Genomic DNA, 22892 nt, shown 5'->3' on the forward strand with positions numbered 1-22892 from the left:
ACCCTGCATTGGACCACAGTCTTATCCACTGGACCACAAGAGGAAGTCCCTCTACGACCTTCTTGAGATCAAAAGCATTCTAAAGTCACAGATTCTGCTAATAACATTGATGAATTTAGTATCAGAATTCTGCAACTGTAAGTGTAAATCGTTTATAGGAAGGACAACCATATTTAGCTAGGAAAAAACTTAACAAGATGGATGGTTTACATAACAGATTCATTTCTCCTTTCAATTAAACCAAACAAATCACACAAATGGATAATTCAAATGGCTATTTAAGCAATTTTTGTCCCATTCTGTATGACTCTAATAATTACCAGTGCTGAGCAGACAGAATTTACCATAAGTCTGTAGATCAAAACTCAGATACCTCACTGACTAGCAACTTCATTTTTTACTCCCTTTATAGATATGCCACTAATCTTGGCTATTTCATAGTAAAAATATATACTTCTACAGCCTAAATACACATAAGAAATATGGGACTTTATGTTTTTCATAGTCTGAATCCTAAACCTTACCAGAAAAAATATAAGCTACCTTATGTATCAGGGAAATGATGGATTATGTTTCTGATACATAATGAAACTTTGTGCAGGAGAAATGATATAAAAATTGTGCATTTCTGAGAAAATGGATATAGGCACAAAAAAACACAAAAATTTAAAACCAAGCAAAAAATAAATATAAGATACGCTCAAAGGTTGAAGTCAACAACTGAGGCAAGGACAGAAATCTCTCAGAATCAGGATCACGCTGGACTTGGAGGTCCACATCGATCAGACAGAGCCCTGGCAGTGGACCCGCACACAGACTGGCTCAGAGACGGCTGCACCGCGGCCAGCACGACTGCAGGAGGCCCTGCCAGAGAGCCAAGGGCAGGGTTACCACCGGCTGCCCGGCACCCGCAGCCTCCTGTCCCACACTTCCTCTCTCAGGCTCCATCCAGTATTTCTGTTTGGCTCTGAAGCATCAAGGATTCACAGTTTTTTTTTTTTAGGTCACTTAATGTTCTTATTTTCAAGAAATATAACATTAGTTGTAAATGAACCCACTTTTTCTCTGGAGTATAAAGAAAATTTTGGTGACTTAAGTTCAAATAGAGAAGTCAGTATTAAATACTCTTTAGATCTTCCCTTTATTAGGTTACTCAACCCACAAAATAAATATACATTCATAATATGAAATAACTTAGTATTTCATTTCATTATAAACTCTTAGAAAACGGGTGTTTTTTTAGAGCTCTAATGTCTTGGTCTTCATACGGTCCTCAAGGCTCTACCTGGGTCAGTTTTGGGCCTCGTGCGGGAAGCTGATGGTCACCAAGTACGGTTCCCAGCAGATGCGGGTGCTCAGCCACGCCCTGGGCTCCCAAGGGAGCAGGCGGGCAGGAGGCCCTTCTGAGTGACAACAGCACGCGCTCCCACCTCTCAGCCAGTGTCCTCTGTTTGCCCGCTGAGCTGCTAGCCCATCAGGCCTGGGAGTTTTGGCCTACGACTCTTAGGAAAATTCTTTCAGCAGGTGATTCATCTGCCATTAGGCACATTTGACATTACGAATCCTTAGTCATGAGGAGACGCCAATTTTTCATCCCACTTAACACTGTGCACGTCCCACTTGGGAAGCTTACCTTCGGGTCACGAAGGAACAGAGCCTTAAGAATCAGTGAGTGAACGTCCCCGATGAGTGGGTAATGCATCAGAAGGCCAAGACAGGTCTGGTAGTTACTGGAGATCACTAAATAGAAGGGAAACAGTAATTGAGAGGCAATCCTGTTTCAAGTATCTGGACCAGTAAGAGAAACAAAATAACAACTTAGGTTCAAAGAAGGTAAATCAGTAACTCAGCTGATCTGGATAAAGGGAAGCTGGGAGAAGGGATCCTTGCCGGACCGCCTCCGCAGCCGCACACTGGGCCGCACACACGCCCCAGCGCACGGGCCCCAGCCTCAGGGCGGCGCTGGACCGAAGGAGCCGAGATGTGTGTGTGCGTCTGCAACGTAAATGAGGAGCATGCACGCTTACTGCCATTTATATGGCTGTATTTAAATGTCTCTACTTCGCTGCTTGGAAATAGGAGCAAAAATCTTATGAATGGGAAAGGACCAATTTAAAATTCCCATAAAGTATTATTCACCATGATTATTATACTTTGCAACTTGTATATGTTCCATTTATTTTCTGTATATATAAATATTACACAGTTCAAAATTAAAGAGAATACAATCTCTTCAGATTATTTTTCTAAAGGTAACGAGGGATTTAGCAAAGATATCTATGCAGCATTTTCTTGGAGGAAAAGTGTCAAAATCATCATGGAGACGCCTCTGTCCCTTAGACGGACCTTCAGGCCTTTCCCTAAACCAGCCTGACTGTGGCCGCAGCATCAAGCAGCCCTTCCCGGCCGGTCTGTGTGAACCGCTCCATCCCTTGGCCGCCCGTCTGCCGTCCGTGACGCTGATGTCGGGAGCCAGGCTGACGGCCTCTGCAGCAGGACTGTGAACAACCTTTACAGCTGCAACTTCCTGTGGTTGCAACTGAATCCTTTTTATTAATCAGAATGGTTAGTTGAAAACTATTCCACAGGAAAACAACTGTAATTCACCAGAAACAATACAAGTCACAGAACAGTGTTTTATGATCAGAAATAGCCTTGGTTCCTAGACTCCCTTTTTTCCTTCTTCAGTGGGAAACATCATTCCTTGCGACAGCTTCCCACCCCTCCCCCGCTCCATGAGCATTCCGGACCGGGCAAAATGAATAATTATAATCTACGGGAGGAACCACTTTATCATCTTCATCTCCACTGCTGATCTGACAGCTTGTAATTTCATACATCTGCTTTCATTTGTAAAGTACTCACTTATCCTACCCTTTCTGTATCTGTTCAGACTCTTCTTTCCTTAGTTGTTCATTTTGTCATATTCATACTCAGTTACCTGTTGTCTTTTTTACTGTAGAATTCAAAAACCTAGGATATTTAGAATAGTATAACATTTTCACGTATAGTTTTTTTTTTGTGTGTGATCAAATAAATAAAACTTGGATAATCGATTCATTTTATAACTCATATAAAATTATTTTCCCAAATGCTGTAATGATTATATATTAGTCACTGACCCTAGAAGAATTCTTGTGTATTTTGTGAGACAGGCAGGAGAGTTTAATGGAAATGGTTCTGGGCTCAGGATTCAAAGAGGGAGCTCTCCTCCTGGGACCTCTGGTAACACTGCCTGGAGAGTAAATGACATAATCTAAACGACTGATTTATAGCAGCTGCTCAAAACTTCCTGGGAGCAACCTCTCTGAGCTCAAGTTTAGTCATTTAGAGAACAACTTTCTGATTTAAAAGAAACTGACCTGCCTACCTCACTCATTCCAACAGCTGTCTGTTGAGTGCCTCATCCATGACTGGCCTCATGTTGGGAGGGGAAGCAGAGAGGAACAAACCGCCGTCCTCCCCTTGAAGAAAGCGAAAGCACAGCAGGGCCGATGCCTAACACAGGGAGCTGTGACTGCCACCACCTCTGAGGCAAGAGGGGCCTGCTGACGCCTTCTTCATTAGGCTCTATCCCGAAAACCTCACCTGCATGTGATTCCCACGGCAGTCTGACGACAAGGGTACAGTTATTATCGCTACAGATGAGGGAACTGATCCTTGGAGAGGTTAAATCACCTGTCTGGATCACACGGTGATTTGGTGCTGAACCAAGATTTGCAATTCAAAAGTCTAGTGGAAGAGTCAGGGTTTTATTTGAAAGTCCATTGTTTTGAAAATCAAATGACACAACAGATGCAAATAATCACTGAAAACAGAAAAGCCACCTAACATTAGCACTCTTGTGTGCGGTGCTGTGCTTAGTCGCTCAGTCACGTCCAACTCTTTGCGACCCTGTGGTCTGCAGCCCACCAGGCTCCTCTCTTCACGGGATTCTCCACGCAAAAACACAAAAGTGGGTAGCCTTTTCCCTTCTCTAGGGGATCTTTCCAACCCAGGGATCGAACCCAGGTCTCCCGCATTGCAGGCAGATTCTTACCGTCTGAGCCACCAGGGAAGCCCAAGGATACTGGAGTGGGTGGCCTTTTTCCATGGGATCTTCCCAACCCAGGAATCAAACTGGGGTCTCCTGCATTGCAGGCAGATTCTTTACCAGCTGAGCTACCAGGGAAGCCCACAGTAAGTGTAAATAGCTTGGAAGATCAGCATAACCCAGTCTGTAAAGCATCTTGACACAGGCACTTGTTTGGAGGAACCAGGGCAACAGTCCTCTGTTACTACAACTTGAGAAAACTTTCGAAACTATGAGAAGTTATATACTATGTTTTACAAATACAAATGCATTTTATAAAATAAGAGTGCTAAATAACGTACTAACATTCTTCTTGCGTAACAAATGAGGGCATTAAGGCTCTTCTTCCCATTTCTCCAATCCATCCACCCACCCATCCATCCATTACTGAATGTAACCAACACTTCCTCAGCAGTTACTAACTCCTGGCCCGGGCAGCAGCACTAGGGACATGGTGGAGAGTGAGTCTGAACTCTGAAAGGTGGCAGAACACGCTACCCTGAAGTATGGCTGTAGGTAGTTCAGGATGTGCCACCCCACAGTAGGCCACTCTGGTACATTGATTATTTTGAGCTGGAGGCACTTGGAATCAGCAAGTGCAGGGAGAAGCTTTCTCTGAACTCCTCTTACCGCTAACTCCCATAAATGCTTGAAAAGGAACTCAGCTGTCACAAGTCCCTCCAGACAAACTTTGTCACAAAGATACCTTCCATTTATTCTTCTCAGGGTCCATTCATCTGTCCTAAAATTCATTTACTCTCCCCTAAGAGGGCTACACTCCCCTTTCCTGTCTCTATTAAGTTGGTATTTAATCCTGAAATCCAAAGCCATCTCTTTGAGGGTCGCTCATTATCCCCTGGGTATCTCCCGTATACATGTGAGCTATATGCAGTAATCAACTTTCTTGTCTCTCTGTTAACTTTGGTTAAAAGGATCCCAGAGTAAAACCCAAATAAGCAGAGGTAAGTTTCCCCTCCCTCTTGCCCCCTGCTTTCAGATAATGACATCTCCAGTTTACTAATGAAAACTTGTATTTCCAGAGCATTTTTCGTTTGTAATTATGTGCCAGAAGTGTTGAATAACTGAGGCCAATTTAGCATATGTAACAGAGAAAAATGCAAGCTTTTAAGATGAATAGTAGAAATCTGATAGGATGACAATTTAGTTTTGATCTTTATAGTAAACTTTTTCTTAACCTGAAAAACGCGCCCACCACACTGTTCCTTCTCCAGTGTTAACTCAGCCAGAGCAGGACAATGACACAAGCCAAAGGATGAAAAAGAAGAAAAGGTCAGGCTTCGCTGTGCACCTGCGACTGCAGCCAAGGACGTATGCGCTTTACCAGGACGATCACACGCTTTTTATTCTTCAGTTCATGAACGTGGTATGGACCGCATGGACTGATCTTCAGATACTGGAAAACCCTTGTATCCCTGGGATAAGTCCCTTTTGATCATGGGGCACGGTCCTTCTAACGCACTGTTAGATTGGTCCTCCAGGGCTCTGTTGCACACTCTTGCCTCTGTGTTCATCAGTGATACTGGCTTGTAGTTTTCTGGTGGGATCTTCCTCTGGTTCTGGTGTCAAGGTGAGGGTGGTCTCATAGAGTGAGCTTGGGAGCATTCCCTCTTCTGCAGGTTTTTGAAACAGTTTCAGAAGGACAGGTGCTAATGCGTCTCTAAATGTTTGCACACGCACGCAAGGATGCACATGCTCTAAGGAAAAAGGCCCGAAGCCACACCCTGAAGAGCTTCCTTTCGGAGCGCCAAGACAAAAGTGAGTGGTACCTAGGGAAACCTGTGGAATCTGAAATTGGATGGTCTAGATTAGAGCTGCATCAGAATGGTGGCTGGTCATTTACTGTGTGTGAATCCAGGCAAGCAGCCTAACCTCACTAAACCTGTATCCCTCTCACGTATAGACAGTGCTTACCCTATCTGCAGGGCTTCCAACAGAATGGCAGGGATGTGAGGTCGTGTGCTTCCCCACCTGGCTTGTCTGTTGCTAAACAAACAGGACTTCCTTCACCCTGGTGGCTCAGCTGGTAAAGAATTCGCCTGCAATGCAGGAGACCCCGGTTCAATTCCTGGGTTGAGAAGATCCCTTGGAAAAGGGATAGGCTACCCGCTCCAGTATTCTTGGGCTTCCCTTGTGGCTCAGCTGGTAAAGAATCTGCCTGCAATGCGAGAGACCTGGGTTTGAACCTTGGCTTGGGAAGATCCCCTGGAGAAGGGAAAGGCTACCCACTCCAGCATCCTGGCGTGGAGAATTCCATGGACTGTATAGTCAGTCCATGGGGTCTCAAAAAGTCAGACACAACTGAGCAACTTTCACTTTCACTTTTCACCTGAAGCAGAACTGAGCTGGCTGCCTCTACCTTTAAATGGCCTACAACTATTCTGGAATGGTTCTATGGGAGCTGGTTTATAGTTTCTCCGTAGTAACAAACAAAAAAGTAATGGGGACCTTTAACTTACATATAAGTCGAAGTTAACTGTACTTATAACTGAAAAATTTTGAAGTGAAAGATATTCAAATTATTTAATTTCATATTTAGATATACCTTCCCAAGGTAACAAGATGGGCTAAGAACTACTATTTCTAAATTTTTTAAAGTCATAAGCACAAATAATGTGCCTGGCAACTTGCCATGTGCAACTACACCCCAGCCCTGAAACTAAATCCTCCACCCATACCCACATTACTCATCTCACCCTCATGAAGTTATATCAAAGTTTTTGGTTAAACAATTTTTTGTTTTCATTTTTATATTATATCGTAATTACTCTTCTTTCTTCTAGAGCCGCTTTTGCTTCCTGTAGTTGATAACTGCCTGCCTTTACATTTGCTTTGTCATGTATATATCTGTGTGCTTAATCACTCAGTCCGTCTAGTCAAGGCTACGGTTTTTCCAGTGGTCGTGTATGGATGTGATAGTTGGACTATAAAGAAAGCTGAGCACTGAAGAATTGATGCTTTTGAACTGTGGTGTTGGAGAAGACTCTTGAGAGTCCCTTGGACTGCAAGGAAATCCAACCAGTCCATTCTGAAGGAGATCAGTCCTGAGTGTTCACTGGAAGGACTGATGCTGAAGCTGAAACTCTAATACTTTGGCCACCTGATGCAAAGAGCTGACTCATTGGAAAAGACCCTCATGCTGGGAAAGATTGAAGGCAGGAGGAGAAGGGGACAACAGAGGAGGAGATGGTTGGATGGCATCACCAACTTGATGGACATGAGTTTGAGTAAATTCCGGGAGTTGGTGATGGACAGGGAAGCCTGGCATGCTGTAGTCCATGGGGTCACAAAGAGTTGGACACGACTGAGTGACTGAACTGAACAGGGTCAGTCTTGTCCGACACTTTGTGATCCCATGGACTGCAGCCAGGCTCCTCTGTCCGTGGTACTGGAGTGGGTTGCCATGCCCTTCTCCAGAGCATCTTCCAGACCCAGGGATCGGACCCTGGTCTCCCGCACCACAGGCGGATTCTTTACCATCTGAGCCACCAGGGAAGCCCTGGCTGCTGGATAAACGCTGGTTAGCAGAATGTATGTGAGGCCTCTCCATCCTCGTGGACACAGAATCAGGTAGCCGCCATGTCTGGGGCGGACAGTCATCATACTCTAGGGAGTCTATCGGTTGTGCTAGTCAACAAGTTGGAAAATTTGGAGGCTTCTGTCTTCACAAACTCACTGTGATGGAAACAACAGAAACTTCTAGAATGAAAGAGGCTGCAGTCTGGCAGCTTGGAGCTAAATCCAGCTGGAGAACTGTTTAACTTGCAGTATTTAAAATTTTTTTAATCAGTTCCTGGTATTTAAAAATGAGAATGCTCCTCAGGAAAATGTGGGTTTCATAAAAATCTTAGGAGCTGGTAACCCTGGTCTAGCATTCCCGCGTGGCAACAAGCAGCTGAAGCTGAATGGGCGTGCCCTTCGCAGGGGGCTTGGCCCTTCACTTTGCTAGGGCTCACTGCTCCCAGCGGTCGGACGTCACTCGTGACTGACTGTATACAGTCACGTACACACTTAAGATGAACTCGATGCTGCCACAGTCATATACACCTCTCCTGTTCTGACAGTCTGGCTTTTCTCCTGAGGAGATTGCTCGCGAGGCCCCAGGTCCGCCCCTCTGAGGACGCCCTTTGCCTCTTGCCTGTGTGGTGTTCCTGCTCCCCAGAGCCCTGAGCCACGTCTTTCTTGCTTCATGCCCTCAGTTTGCTGGAGCACATCCCTCCAAAAGCTCTATGCTCCCAAAATGAATTTTTTAAAACCTCTGTTTGAAAGATTTGGACTTTAGTTAACAGTCTGGTTAGATAGAATTCTCTAGGTTGGGAATATTCTTCCCTTAGGATATTGGTACCACTGCTTTAGAGTTTCTCGGTTTCCAGCTGGAAAACCTCAAACCATTTCAATTCCTAATCCCTTCTGAGATCTGTGTTCTCTTCTCCTCCCCAACATCTTGCTCTGTAAACTGATGATTAATACCTTGGTTTGCATCTGTTTTCATATGTAATGGGCCCTTTCAATCTAGAAACTCAAGTTCTTTTTGTTCAACTAGAAAGTTCTCTTTGTATCTTTGATGACTTTCTCCCTTCTACTCTTCATTTTGAGTTTGTTACTCCATCCTTTTTTTTTTTTTTTTAAAAAAGAAATCACCTTAGCTAGATGTTGGATCTCTTGGCCTGGTCCTCTTAATTTTCTTTATTTTCTGTTTCATTTGCTTCTTTCTGAGACACTTTTCCACTTTTATATTCCAGACACCTATTTTTATATTTTAACTTCTAATTAATTTTCCTTTGAACTATGTATTTCCTAGGTCTCTGAGAAGTGTTCTCCCTGCCGCAAAGGCTCTGTGGCCTCCAAACTGGTCTTTTCCTGGCTGTGTTTTTTAGATCTCTGCTTTCACTTTGATGCGCTCCTCAGAGGCGTGGTGTTTGGGGCTCCCTGTTCCCCTGTCGGAGTGGGAAAGTATAAAGGTGTCTTGAAGCCAACTGTGTGTGCATGGGTGGGTGGGTCTGTGAATGCTGAGGGTTGACCAAGGTCACTCTGGCCATCCCTGAGCCTCTTCTCTTGTGCTAACTAGATTCCTTCAGAGAACATTCTCCCAAACTCTTCCTAGAGGGAGACAAACTGGCTTCAATGTCCTGAGAAAGAAGGCCAGTGGTTCAAGGTCACTGAAGTTCCCCGGGGCCCTGGCTCAGACCCCCTTCACTACACTGTCCACAGAGGGCAGATCCTGAAGGCTGGAGATCCGCATGTCTGCTTCTTAGACTTTCAACCAGTTCTCATTTTTCAGTCTTAACTCTCTGCCTCCTCCTACCAACTTCCAGAAGTACCTAGCACTGCCAATTTCCACACTTTTGGAAATTTTACGGGTTATTTCCTGGCTTTCTCCATGATCAATTTTGAATTTCACTTTCCTGGACATGCTAAGTCAGTTATCACTCACCCATCTGCTTCCCTGCTTCCAAAACCGCCATAATTTTCTTCCTAATTCTCTGCATCCTATGGGTTTATGCTATTTCAATAGGGTCTCAGGAGCAAAGAAGGCAAAAGCAGGATCTTAATAGAACATCTCATGTCTGATATCCTTGTCATTTTAATGGCACTTCTACTGAGCACCTGGGCAAGTGAACTGAAGGAAAAGAAGAATCTAGGTGGGGAGGCACCTGCATGGAGAAATGGGGAACTAAGCTGGGAGGCAGAGACCACCATCTCCCTCTCGCTCTGCGCCAGCGAGCACGGCCCCGCCACCCTGCAGGACTGTGTACATTCTCCTTTGGTAGCAACACAGGCACACGGAAGCTTGAGCAGTTCTGGGTAAGAGTGCAGCGATGCATGCAATTCTGCTGGCTTTGCCCATAAAAGGTGCCCTAGAGTTCCTGAATCCATCGTCACGTTGCTTTCTAGGGCTAGAAAAAACTGTGGAACAGCAGTAAGTACGTGGAAGGTATTCGTTTCATAGAAGGCCAGAATGGGGTATCAACTATTAATTTTGAACATGGAATAGGATTTGACTAGGAAATTAATTCTCCCTTCATATCCCTATTCCTAAAGCTGTATAGATTATTTTGAGGCAAAAAATAAACATTAAAAAGACAGTGTGACACAGGAGAAGGCCCCAAATCCAAAACACTGACACCACTGACGCTAGGGTCGACGCAGAACAAGACTTTCCTGCCTTGCTGGTGCGGATGCAAAGTGGTACAGCCATTCTGGAAGACAGCCGTGTGTTTTCCGGGCAAAGGGAAGGGCAGGACAGTTAATTTTGTGTTTCCAACTTGACCGGCCTAAAGCATGCCCAGACAGCAGGTAAAACGTTATTTCCGGGTGTGCCCTTGAGTGTGTGGGAGAGACAAGCCTGGACTCAGAGGACCGAGTGAAAAGATCCAGCGTCACCAGGGAGGGGGCATCATCCTGTGTGCAGGAAGCCTGATGGAACGACAAGCAAAGAAGGTGGGCTCCTTCTCTCCTGCCCCCGATACTGGAGCTCCGGGATCTCAGGCCTTGGAATCCTGGCACTTACACCACCAGCCGCCTGCTTCTCAGGCCTTCAGATTGGGCTGAATTATGCCACTGGCTTTCCTGGTCCCCAGCTCGTAGGTGGCAGATTGTGGGGCTTCCAGGCCTCTGTAACTGTGTGTCCATAGACTCCTGTAAGGAGTCTCCTCTTCTCTCTCTCTCTCTCTCTATATATATATATATATATATATATATTCTACTGGTTCTTTTTCTCTGAAGAGGCCTAAAAGCAAAGGCTTCTGCTGACAGGCCTCCTGGGGCAAACTGCCCTCCCCACAGTGGCCTGGGGCCGAGGCAGTACACTGGGCTCCCCGAGAGGCTCCGCAAGGCGGCCTGGGGCCGAGCCAGTGACCTGGAGGCTCCCCACGGCGGCCTGGGGCCGAGCCAGTGAACTGCCCTCCCCGAGAGGCTCTGCACAGCGGCCTGGGGCTGAGCCGGTCCCCGAGAGGCGCCCCACAGCGGCCTGGGGCCGAGCCGGTGACCTGGACTCCCCGAGGCGCTGCGGTCGCGGTCCCAGGCCAACGCTCTGGTGTTGGCCTTCCATGCACTTCCGCTGGGTCTCCGCAGCGGAGGCGCTGGGCAGTGGGCCTCTGCAGATGCCTCTGCCAGGACCTCCTGCTGGGCGCGGGGCAGGAAACCACGGAGACCCTTTCCCCCAGGGACTGAGCGCCCAGCACTCTTCCAGCCCTGGCCTCTCCGCCTCCCCAGCGGGGTCCTGGCTTAGAAGGGAGGCGGGGCTGAACCTGTGGAGCAGGGAGGGCCTTCCGGGCAGGGAAGTACTCTGTGTCCTGCTACAGTGGCGGCCACACCCACTGAGATCCAGCCCGAGAGTGGCAGGAGGGTCAAGACCAGCATTTGGGCGTTGGTGATGTGTGCTCTGGTGAGGGATGTGGGCCCCACAGTGGGGTCTGTGGGTGGGAGGGTGAGTGTGTATGGGATGCTCTCTGTACTTTCCACTCAATTTTGCAGCAGGCCGAAAAAGTCTCTAAAAAATAAAGTCTGTTTTATTAAAAAATGTAAACAAAAAACAAGACAATATGTTATTCTGGTATATCAACCTATGTTAATGAAATACAGAAGATTTAAAAACTATTATAAAACATAAAGTAATACAAATGATACATTTATAATCCGAAGGGTACACTGATATCTACATCTGAGATGGTCAATATTTACTGTCTGAGCAGGAAGAGAGCTAGCTGTCAGGAGCTGCTTCAACATCCCTTCAAAAATAAGACCCCAATTTGTGCTTTGGTACAAACTCTGAGGCACAACACTGTGATTTGGGAGAGTCTTTACTTCCAGTTCCCAAAGGCTTCCAATGAAAAGCTTTACAAGCTTTTCCAGAAAAGACAACATATATTCAATTTGTGGTTGAAATAAAGTGCATTTTGACATCAGTATAATGTTGAACATGCTTTTAGGGAGGAAACAGAGAAACAGAAATTCCAGGGTAGGACAGATGGACAGACTGGCAGATAGAGAGATACTGGCTGAGGAGGAAGGGGAGACCTAAAATGAAATAAAAAGAAGCAATGTTTTAAACCGCAAGAGGACATAACTGTCACTCCAGGCTGGGCCAAGAAATGACTGAGGAGACGGCTACAGAAAAATTACAGTGCTGGCTGAAAATGAGGCAGGGAGTGGACTCCAGTGCCAAGAGGAAACTTTTCCATTTACAAAGTGTTCAGGCAGAGAGTTAATTAAAAGAGACAATAAACACGTGTGAGATACTTTCTGGTTAGGAAGTTTACTGCTAAATGGATTTGATTATAGTGTTTCAGCTATTAATACCATTTACAGGACAAATAAAAGGTATGTTACTTTATAAATTAAAGAAAATGTTTTCCTTTGACACTAGTAAAAATAAAATAAAATTTAAGTAGATAAAAGATGCAGAAAATTTTAGAATTTAATTTAAAAGCAGACAATGCTTCCTTTAAAAAAGCCCAGCTGGAAAGACCTCCCGGCACGCGTCCTCTTAGCAGCGGCGGCACAGGGATCCACGCCCCCACCCCGGACTCGAGAGCGCCCTCCCGTGGCGGCCACCGGCGGCACTGACTGAGCGCAGGCAGAGGCAGAGGCCTCAAGGGGCACGCAAGAACCGTAACATCGGCCTTGGTTCCGAGGAACTGCTGAGAAGACGGGGTTTCCCCGCGCCGTGAACGCCGTCTCTCCCGAGTGGCCCCGGCACGCGCACAGGAAGGAACAGAAGGACAGTGGAAGTGCTATTGAGCGGCCCTGATTGAAACCTCACAGGACCGCAAAAGCGGGCAGTCAGAGGGGGCCGGGATGGTCCAGGAGGGTTGATGGAAAGGCTTCTTTGTCCCAGGTGTGAAAACAGAAGCAAGATCTAGGGAGGTGAGGCCAGGAGAAGGAGAGGACCACATGAGTGACTTACAGTATGAACTCAGTCAGTAAAAATTAAAAAAAAAAAGTGATGAGAGCTGCTGCTGCTGAGTCGCTTCAGTAGTGTCCAACTCTGTGCGACCCCACAGACGCAGCCACCCACCAGGCTCCCCCGTCCCTGGGATTCTCCAGGCAGGAACACTGGAGTGGGCTGCCATCTCCCTCTCCAATGCATGCACGCATGCTAAGTCGCTTCAGTCGTGTCCGACTCTGTGTAAACCCACGGACAGCAGCTCGCCAGGCTCCCCTGTCCACAGGGTTCTCCAGGCAAGAAGACTGGAGTGGGCTGCCATCTCCCTCTCCAGTGGTAAGAGCAGGGCTGTTTTAAACTATTACAGGAGTGATGATTCATGATTACATTTCCTTATTCCTCACCTTTGCATCTGCATGTAATCTTAATCCACATAATTCAGCCAACAATCCACAAGGCACTTTTTATAGCACATAAGAAAGTAAAAATGATTAAAATATTTGGAAACAATCTATCTATAATAATTCTACAAGTTTTGTTTGAAGAACAGCCATCTGACATCATTTCAAAGGTTAAATTTTAAAATCTCTGCAGGTGATATTCATATTGCTTTTTTTTTTTTCAATGTGAAATTTTACTTTCACTTAATAACATCAGGGTAGGGTCTGCGATAAGGAAATGGTGATGTGAGGACCAGCCTACCTAAACACAGAGGCTGGGCTCCATCTCTGAGGCCTCAAAAAGAACATGTTGGTTCTAAGATTTATCTAGAATTTGTTAAGCGGTTGTATTATACTTCTTTAACTTTCAAAGAGAATGAAAGATTTGTTCAAGGTGAATAAAGAAACTTAAAAGAATACTTTTGTTAAAAATTAAATATGAGATGCTGATGTGAAATGAGTAGAAAGAGCATTAAGCAAGGGCGCTGAGATCTAACCCCGCAGACCGAGTGTGCCTGTTTTCAACCCCTTGACTGTCAACGGCACCAGATTAACTTGCTAGGGCCGCTTAACTAAGTACTGGACGGTACAGAACGACAGAAATGCACGGCCAGTGCCGGAGTCGGAAGTCCAAATCAAGGTGGGCAGGGCCCTGGCCCCTCTCACACCCACGGAGAGGACCCTCCCTGCCTCCTGCGGCCTCCCGTGTTGGACGGTGCGCTCCTCCTGAGGGCTCCCGGGACACTCTGCTGGGCCTCTCTTGCAGCCTCTGGAAGCAGCTGGAAGCCCTTGCCTCGCCTTGGCATGCATCCCTTCACTCTGCCCTGCCTTCACAGGCATCATTCTCCTGGGCATGCTCACATTGTCTCCTCTCGGTGCAGCTCTGTGTCCAGACCATCACCTTACCTCCTGCGTCAGTCCTGCCCACTCCAGTGGGACCACATCTTAACCCATCCCATCTGCAACCATCCGTCTCCAAGCCAGGTCACCCTCTGGACTGCTAGGGGTTAGGGCTACCAGCACAGCTCTGTGGGGATAACATTCAGCCCCTAACAGGCCGCATTACCTGAGCCTGTAAAGTCAGGACTGGGACTAGACGCAGTGCATCTTCATGTGTGTGTGTGTGTGTCTGTGTGTGTGTGTGACACGTTCCTTCGAGATGAGGAAGGCTAGACACCTTTGACTCAGAGAAGCACCCGCCTAACTGATTTTCTGCACAGCATCAGGTGGTCACAGGCGCTCCCCAGCCTCCCTGACCCCAGGAGGTGCGGGCCTCGAGGAGGCAGCGCGGTCACTGAAGGTCTTTTAGTTTCTCGGAGAGCAACACCGAGCTACAAACACAGCGCCTACAGTTGCCAAAGACACATGAGACGCCCAGAGCCTCGCCCGGTGCTGCTCCCTCCCAAGGCTCTGGTGAGCGAGCTTGGGAATGGCTGGGTGCAGAGGTGCGACCGCACGCCGGGTGCCCTGGGCGAGGCATCACGAGTTAGAGCCCACCGGAGGGAAGGAAGCCTGCAGCATGCGTTCCCTCTGAGTGCTTGGTGGCCGTGACTCCTCCTCCCCGGTTCGGACCCTCCCGGGAGGCAGGGCCTCCCCTCAGCACCGGCCCCTACCCCCGCGCTGGCCCCCTCCCTCGGGCTGCTCTTCTGAAGGGCGAGGCCTCTCCCTTCGCGCCTCACCCTCCCGGCCACGCCGCTCCCGCAACCTCCGGAGGAGGGCCAGGGTGCGGGCCTCCAAACCACTGCTTCCGCCAGTCTCTGAGAGACCCCCATCCTCCGGAGGTCACGCCACGTCTCCACTTCCAGCTTGCCCCTTCCTCACTGTCACGGATACACCACACGGCCGGCAAACAGAAGGCACTCAATAAATCCTGGCTGGCTGGCTGAGGCGTTGAATAAAGGAGCGATGCTCTTCTGCACTGATCTGACAGCTCCTCGCTAGGCGCACCGTGCTGCGTCTACACCGCTGCCTACCGTGGTTCTCTACAAAGCGTCCTTGGAGGCCCAAACCAGACTCGCAGCTCCCTCCCAATCTTCCGATCCGTGACTTCCTGCCCTTCACAGACTGCCCGCGGGTCACACCCCGACCTGCTCCATGCCCTCCTGTCTGCCCACCCCCTGTGGTGCTTTAGCTCTGTACGCCCTAGCAGTCCTCCACGGCTCTGAGGTCCGCCCTCTGGTGGGTTTAGCTCTGAGGGTTCTATGACCCCGGCAGCCCTCCGGGGCTCTGAGATCCTCCTGGTCTTTCCCGCCCACCTTCCTCCCTCCCTCCTCCTCCTAACCCGCTCCCTGACAGTGCACTCAGCACCCCCACCCACCTGCCTCCTTGCAGCCAGGCGTGCACCTAGCGTGAGGCCTGGATCACTGTTCGCCTCTGAGGATCCTGCCCCTCAAGAATCACGGGTGCCAGCGCCCAGGGTGTCCCCACAGGCTCCCTGACAGCTCCGGGGGCTGGCACGAGTTCCTGGGCAGCTGCCCCCACACCTCCCGGTCCCAGCCCCGCCCCACCCTGCTCACACAAACAGCAGGTTTTATCCTTTATCAGGCGCTGAGTGACCCTGCAAGCCACTGTCTCCAGCACCTCCTTCCACGGACTCCTGATACCACGCCACTGCCTCTAGGCCCTTGTTTCTTCCATTATTTCCCCCAAAAATATGTCAGGAGGACTACTATGCACTGGGTCCAGTTCTATAAGCTGGGATACAGAGGCCCCCCAAGACAGACTGGGGAGTGGAGGAGGCGGTGCTCAGAACCAGCGATAAACAATGAAACTTTCAATAACATGAATCCTCCCCACGGAGCAGGACTGAAGTACTAGCACTGATCTCTGAAGGAAAAGCTCGACCGGCTTGAGAAGCACCCTCTCTGCCAGCTCTCCACACCTCTGGGAGCTGGGACCCCCTCCCTCTACAGAAAGTGAAAGTGAAGTCGCTCAGTTGTGTCCGAGCCTCAGTGACCCCACTGACTTCGGCCTTCCAGGCTCCTCCATCCATGGGGTTTTCCAGGCAAGAGTACTGGAGTGGGGTGCCATTGCCTTCTCCATCAAACCTTCCTTGCCCTCCACTGACCTCTAACTGCGACTATCTTCTTCCCTTCCCTGTGGACTTTGTTTTAAAGATGACTCTGCACGTGCTCTCTGCACACTCTTTCCCATTTAGCTACTTTTAGTTGAAAATGGAATGTGTACATGAGACAAAAGGAATGCAGAAGAGGCTGCTGCAGTTCTGAGCTGTCCAGTTACTCACCAACTACCACGATCCAGCTTCTGCTCCCCCAGTCCACGGAACCCGCTTTGGAAAGGTCTCCAGTGACTGTCCCCCGTCCACAGGTGCACTTTCCCAGCCTTACCTGACTGTGCCTCTGCACTCCTGGCCCGGTACCTCCCTGACGCTATAAAACAGCTTCGAGGCGTTACAACACAAGCTCTTCCTTTCCCGGAGCCTCTTAAATACTCACGCTGCAGACCCCTCATCTCACTTACCTGCGTCTACAGCATTTTTTCGGGTCACACGCCTGCCCAGAGGGGAGCCTGGCGCCTCTCCTGAACTCTCCTGCTGCCTCCTCCACCGCAGGACCAGAAACATCAGTCTTCAACTAGCCATGTTCTCCTAGACTTTGTCCTACTAGTTCCTACCATTACTAGGCCTACTAATTAATGTTTCCTACTAGTTGGTAAACTTCCTAAGGACAGGGGCAGTGCCCCTTAAATACTTCACAAATGGTCATCCTATTTTTAGGAAGTCTCGCCCATTGTTATGGATTTAAACTAAACTGAGACTTTATGAAATAAACAGCTTCATTACCTCTATGTTTCTTTCACTTGTGTCTACGTGTTCTCTAAGGTCTTAAAAATGGACAAAGGCTTCAGCTGTCCCAAATCGCCAAGTTTTCTGAAATTAATTCTTAAAAGCAGATCTTAGGATAGGAAACATGGTGATTAAAAATATGGTTGTGCTTTACAATAGTTAACGAAAGAGTAAATATTTAGTTAAGACTACAGAAAATCAGAATAGATTTCAATAGCTGTCTGGCTTGAAAAATTTTTTGAAAATATTATCCAAAAGTAATTTTTTAAATAAAAGAGGCTTCTCATTCCTTTTGTTTTTCATGTAGTCCGTTCAGTCACTCAGTCGTTCTCGTCTGACTCTCTGTGACCCCGTGGACTAGAGCACACCAGGCCTCCCCGTCCATCACCAACTCCTGGAGCTTTCTCAAACCCATGTCCATCGAGTCGGTGATGCCATCCAGCCATCTCATCCTCTGTCGTCCCCTTCTCCTCCTGCCTTCAATCTTTCCCAGCATCAGGGTCTTTTCCAATGAGTCAGTTCTTTGCATCAGGTGGCCAAAGTACTGGAGTTTCAGCTTCAGCATCAAGTCCTTCCAATAAATATTCAGGACCGATTTCCTTGTTTTTCATTACTTATACTTTATAAAAATCATAGTATTTTTCAGTGGGAGATTAGCATTAAATATCCTAAAATCTATCCAAACATTCTCCTCTACTTCCTAGGTTATTTCCTCTTATGATTTCCATGTTCTTACTCAGAAAGAAAGAATTTTCTACTTTGTATGTCAAAACCCAAACTATCTGACCTTCAAGGCACAGAATAAAATGACAAGTTTAAGATAAAATGTGGTGCTCCCGTCATTTATTCATTCAAGTAATTTGGGAGGAATTTTAAAAGTATAATCTAGAATTTAAAGAATATTATTAGTTTTACCAGAGGGATAACAACAGCATCTGGCACGGCTGAAGTCTAATGAATAAATAGAGAACCACACAGCAATCTCACAGTCAAGATTATGAATGGCGCCAAATAGCTTTATGTTCTCCTGACAAAGCCCCACTCTTACAGTAGTTTTTATCTCCTACTTTGTCATCGCTTTGTGCAAACATTCCTAATTACATTTTGGCTTACAGATCTGGTTTTGTGAATTCTTCCTTTTGAAAAGGAAAACAATTTGAGGTATTCTGAAATTTAAAACATGCTCTGCTTTTCTCTTCAAGCTGAGGATTATCAGACTATTCCAAAGGGGCAGGCCCAGGCTTTCCAGCTAGGCAAGCACCCAAAGGTAGATCATATGAGACAGGAACACATCTGCCACTGGGCACTCCATTGAGAAGTACGTCTGGTCAAAATGTAACTAAGAAGTTGGAGTGTCTTTAAATGCAATATTCATTTTTTATTGGCAAGTTGTTGACACTATAAAAACAGCTCCTGTCTTCTGATAAATACTCTTGAATATCCCCTACCTGTCAGAAGGTGGAGCTCTAAACATATCTGAAACTCTGGCTTTTTCTATGCATGCTTCACAAACGCGTGTAATGACGAGATCAAAGCAGGAGGAGAGCCTTTAGAAACATGGTTCTGAAGAATATTCCAATTCTCTCAGGATAAAATTACCCACATCTGATACATACATGTTAACTCACAAAAATATATTTAGTATGTTCCTCTGAAACTTCCAATATACTGCCTATGATAAAAATGTAGGCATGGTAATTCAAAATAAAAGATAAAGTACATTTAAGAGACACAGTTTACAAACTCAGGACCGCCAAACTGCACGCCAGCACGGCCATTAGCACTTACAAGCATCTCGGATGTAGAGCAACATGGCCACGAAGACGTAGTCAACCAAAGTCAGGGTGAGGCCGTCTGCGAACAGGGCGTCCCAGACCACCAGGAGGTCCTGCAGCGGGAACTCTCGGCCGAACAGCAGCCGCACCCACCGTCTGTGGGAAACAAAAGCCGAATTCAGGAGACAGTACTGTTGAGAGCAATATAAAGAGGAATCATCTCCTGTAGCTGTGAAAAATACCAATTTTTAATTGATCACACCAAGCAAATATTATATATAAAATTCTAATAGAGTAAAGTCCAAGTTTTAGGCTTTCAAATGCATCCTGCAATTCCATAATGAGGCCATACTCATTAGACTCTGTTCCTATAGGTATACAGCGCAAGTGCGATACTTGAAAAGGGCAGAAACCCCTCGTGCGCATTAGGGATCATAGACCTCAAAAAGGCAAGGAGAAGACTGATAGGCACCTCATTTGTGAGGTGATGAATTAAATAATAATGTTCCAAAATTCTGTATCACTACTGACCTTTTTCGTTAACTAGACTTTTGCAAATGGTCATATGACGAATTACTGTAGTCAAACAGAAAACTGCATCTGACATGTCACTCCTATGTAAAAATATTCATTTTAAAATTAAATGTGAAAAAAAGACAGATGTTTTTTGTCAAGCGTAGACAGTTATCTCAAATGAAACATATAATGATACTTGATTTTTAACTTCAGAATAACTTGTCAAGGAGGTTACCTTTCTAGGGGTATTATCTCAAAACACAGTCACTTCTACGGCCAGGAGGATGGACACGGATGCTACAGAGCAGATCCAAGAAGCTAACGAGAATAGTAAACAAGGTCTGTCTGTCATTATACATCATAAATAGTAACACTTCAGACTTTGAGCAAATGCTAAGCCATTAATATCTAATTCTTATAAGAAAATTAAAATAATTCACTTGATATATTTTTATCCATTTACTTCTAATTTTATATACATGGCTATAATTCCTTTACTCAAGCCTTTCTCTAGGAACTTAAGCTAGAGATCTATGTGATTCTATCACACAACAAAGACTCAAAAATTCTAAATTTCTAGTACCAAGAAATAGCACAGAATAGGGGCCATTCTTTAAAGATTAGTTCAGAGACATTACCTCTTTGCAAAATTCAGAACCAAATATAACCATCTGTGAGGTTAAAGTGGGGCCAAAAAAAAAAAAAATCAGATACTACTTTTTTCAGGGAGTATTACATTTAAGGAGGAATCAAAAAGCTGTGACAGAACAGTGTATAATCACACAGACATATCAGTTTATTAAGAGCCATATCATCAAATACTTGAATTCCTTTATTCATATTACCTAATTAATCAACAGAAAAATTAAATTATATTTTCAACTACATCTTAAATTATGTTACTCAATTTTTCAGGAAGGAAATTTAATGCCTAAGTGACATCAGCACTTAAAAAATGTTACAGAATTGCTTACAATTTTTATCTACCTTTTAATTCATATCCCACTGCTAATATGAAAGGTTGCTAACACAAAATGCGTATGTGTATTTTGTCTAGTATGCCTGTATTTATGTGGCTTAGAATAAAACATTATTTCTACACACACTTCTAATTCTTTTAAATTACAAATGATAATATTTACTATTTTAAGAAGTACCAAATATCCCTAAATTACACAGGTTGCTCTTAATTAAAAACAATTAATTGCTTTTCCAAGAGTGTTGGTGGAACCAATGGGCAACGAATGGGCAAAGCAAAAAGCACCTGGGTTAAACCATATGGTGGACCTGTTAAAAGGACCTTTAAACTGATAACTGTATCGGCAAAATTAAGTAATTACAATCACTTAGAACATGGTCATTCAGTTATCCAACTGACACAACTGAAGAAAAATCCATCAGTGAAGAAAACTGAAGAGGACCTAACGTATAACATGGTGACCACAGCTGGTAACAGAGTGTTGTGTAATTGAAATTTGCTGAGGGAGAAAGAACTTAAATGTTCTCACCAAAAATAAAAATAATAAACACGTGAGGTGACGGCTGTGTTAACTCCCTTTCACAACATGCACCTACATCAAATACAATGATGTATGCTACATACCTACAACTGTATTTGTCAATTATATCTCAACAAAACTGGAAAATAGAAGTAAATAAATAAACTTGAGAATTATCTTGGTTTGATGGATAGGTAAATTTTGGCACTTTGAAAATTACATATTCTGACATTAAAGTGATTCCTCCTGGTCTCAAATCCGGATGCCAGCATGAAACTCACCAACAACGTAATCCTAGGCCCTGAGCCTGCCCCCTTCCTGCCTGGGGCTGACGTCCATGCTCCCCTTGTTTGAATAAGCCCATGGTAACTCCTGCTGCAGTTTCCCCAGAGACACTGCTTCTGTGAGGCCTTATGTGGAGGGACATTTTTTTTTTCTGTGTGTTTTTCCTGTTATCTCCTACTGAAAGTAAAATGCCTTTTGAAAAAAAAGGTGATGCATCATATTACAAAAAACATCATTTGTCAAAAAAAGTAAAGAACTAATAAAGGTTAACACACGCCACAAAAATGCAATGCCATCTTTCCCCCTCTAACTTAAAGTTCAAATTCCTCTCCTTTTCTCAGGGACAATCACATCTTCGGTTTCATCACGGATAATGCAGAGAAGACAAAGGAGCCTACTTCTCAGAAATAATATATAGTTTTACTATTTTTGTGACAAAATGCTCAGTTACTGCCCAAACCTCCTGTCTTGCAATGTGCCTGCCGTTCCGGGTTGCACTAGCCTAGCTTTGGAACCCACTCTGCTAGGACACATGTGGGCAGCCACCACCGCAGTGCGGTTGGGCGGGGGGCTCAGACACCCAGCAATCGACAGTGAATAAAACACGCCTTCAAGACCACAGCACACGAGTCTTCAGCGCTTCTCTATTTAATGTGGAAGCTCTGATGTGCCACTTCATAAATGTTTCACACTGCTTTATTTTTTAGGTTTCACCTTGCCAAGTACACTGGTAAATAACTCCAGGGCAAGGACCATATTCGGTGTATGCGTGTGTATGAGACAGACACTGACAGACACACTCACACACACAGCCAGCGAGTTCTTATTTGTAAGAGAACATTTTGCTCAGTGTTTTACATGTTCACCAAGATCTTTGTTAAACTCACTGTAATGCCACCTGTCACGCGACCTAGAAGCAAAGCCGTAGCTAAATTGGAAATACTGGCGTTGATCTTGTTAGTGGCAGCATAGAAATAATTCAGGAAGTGGGGGAAACCCGGAAACACAGAAGGAAAGAATCAATTAGCAGACGCCTAGCATGTTTATCAGGTTGGCCAAAAAATTTGTTCGGTTTTTCTGTACGATGTTATAAAAAATCCAAAGGAACATTTTGGCCAAGCCACTTCCCAGGTGATGCAACGGTAAAGAATCTGCCTGCCAATGCAGGAGACACAGCTTCGATCCCTGGGTGGGGAGATTTCCTGGCGCAGGAAATGGCAACCCGCTCCAGTACTCTCACCTGAAAAATTCCACGGACAGAGGAATCTGGCAGACTACAGTCCGTGGGATCACAAAGAGTTGGACACGACTGAGTAACTAAGCACAATATATTAGACTCTTAGTGGGTTGTACATGTAAGGATATTAAACTAAAGCAAAATATATTTTCCTCTATATAATATGCACTTATAGGAAAATTAAGGCCAAATTCTCAAAATATTTAAGAAGTCCTGGTATGACTAATGGAATGCTTTGGGAGCAACAATGATCTTATCAATAATTTAATCCCTTTTACCCCAACTAGATTTAGTTCATATATATATTCACCACACAAAACTTCCTGTGCTATTTTGGGCTTTCTTCATTGAGCTTAAA

The 22892-nt window shown here is 45.6% G+C and overlaps 1 protein-coding gene across 3 annotated transcripts in view; it reads right to left on the reverse strand.

Moving 5' to 3' along the window:
* The window catches only part of TBC1D5 (TBC1 domain family member 5), a 588062-nt gene that overhangs the window by 144128 nt on the left and 421042 nt on the right, over window positions 1–22892 (reverse strand). For all 3 annotated transcript variants that reach the window (XM_018053168.1, XM_018053179.1, XM_018053183.1), the window contains 2 exons: window positions 19011–19153; window positions 1634–1740 (listed from right to left, as the gene is read on the reverse strand). In XM_018053168.1, coding sequence (XP_017908657.1) covers window positions 1634–1740; window positions 19011–19153 — 250 coding nt within the window. The remainder of the gene's footprint in view (window positions 1–1633; window positions 1741–19010; window positions 19154–22892) is intronic.

This window comes from Capra hircus, chromosome 1, assembly GCF_001704415.2.
Source record: "Capra hircus breed San Clemente chromosome 1, ASM170441v1, whole genome shotgun sequence".
Lineage (NCBI taxonomy): Eukaryota > Metazoa > Chordata > Mammalia > Artiodactyla > Bovidae > Capra > Capra hircus.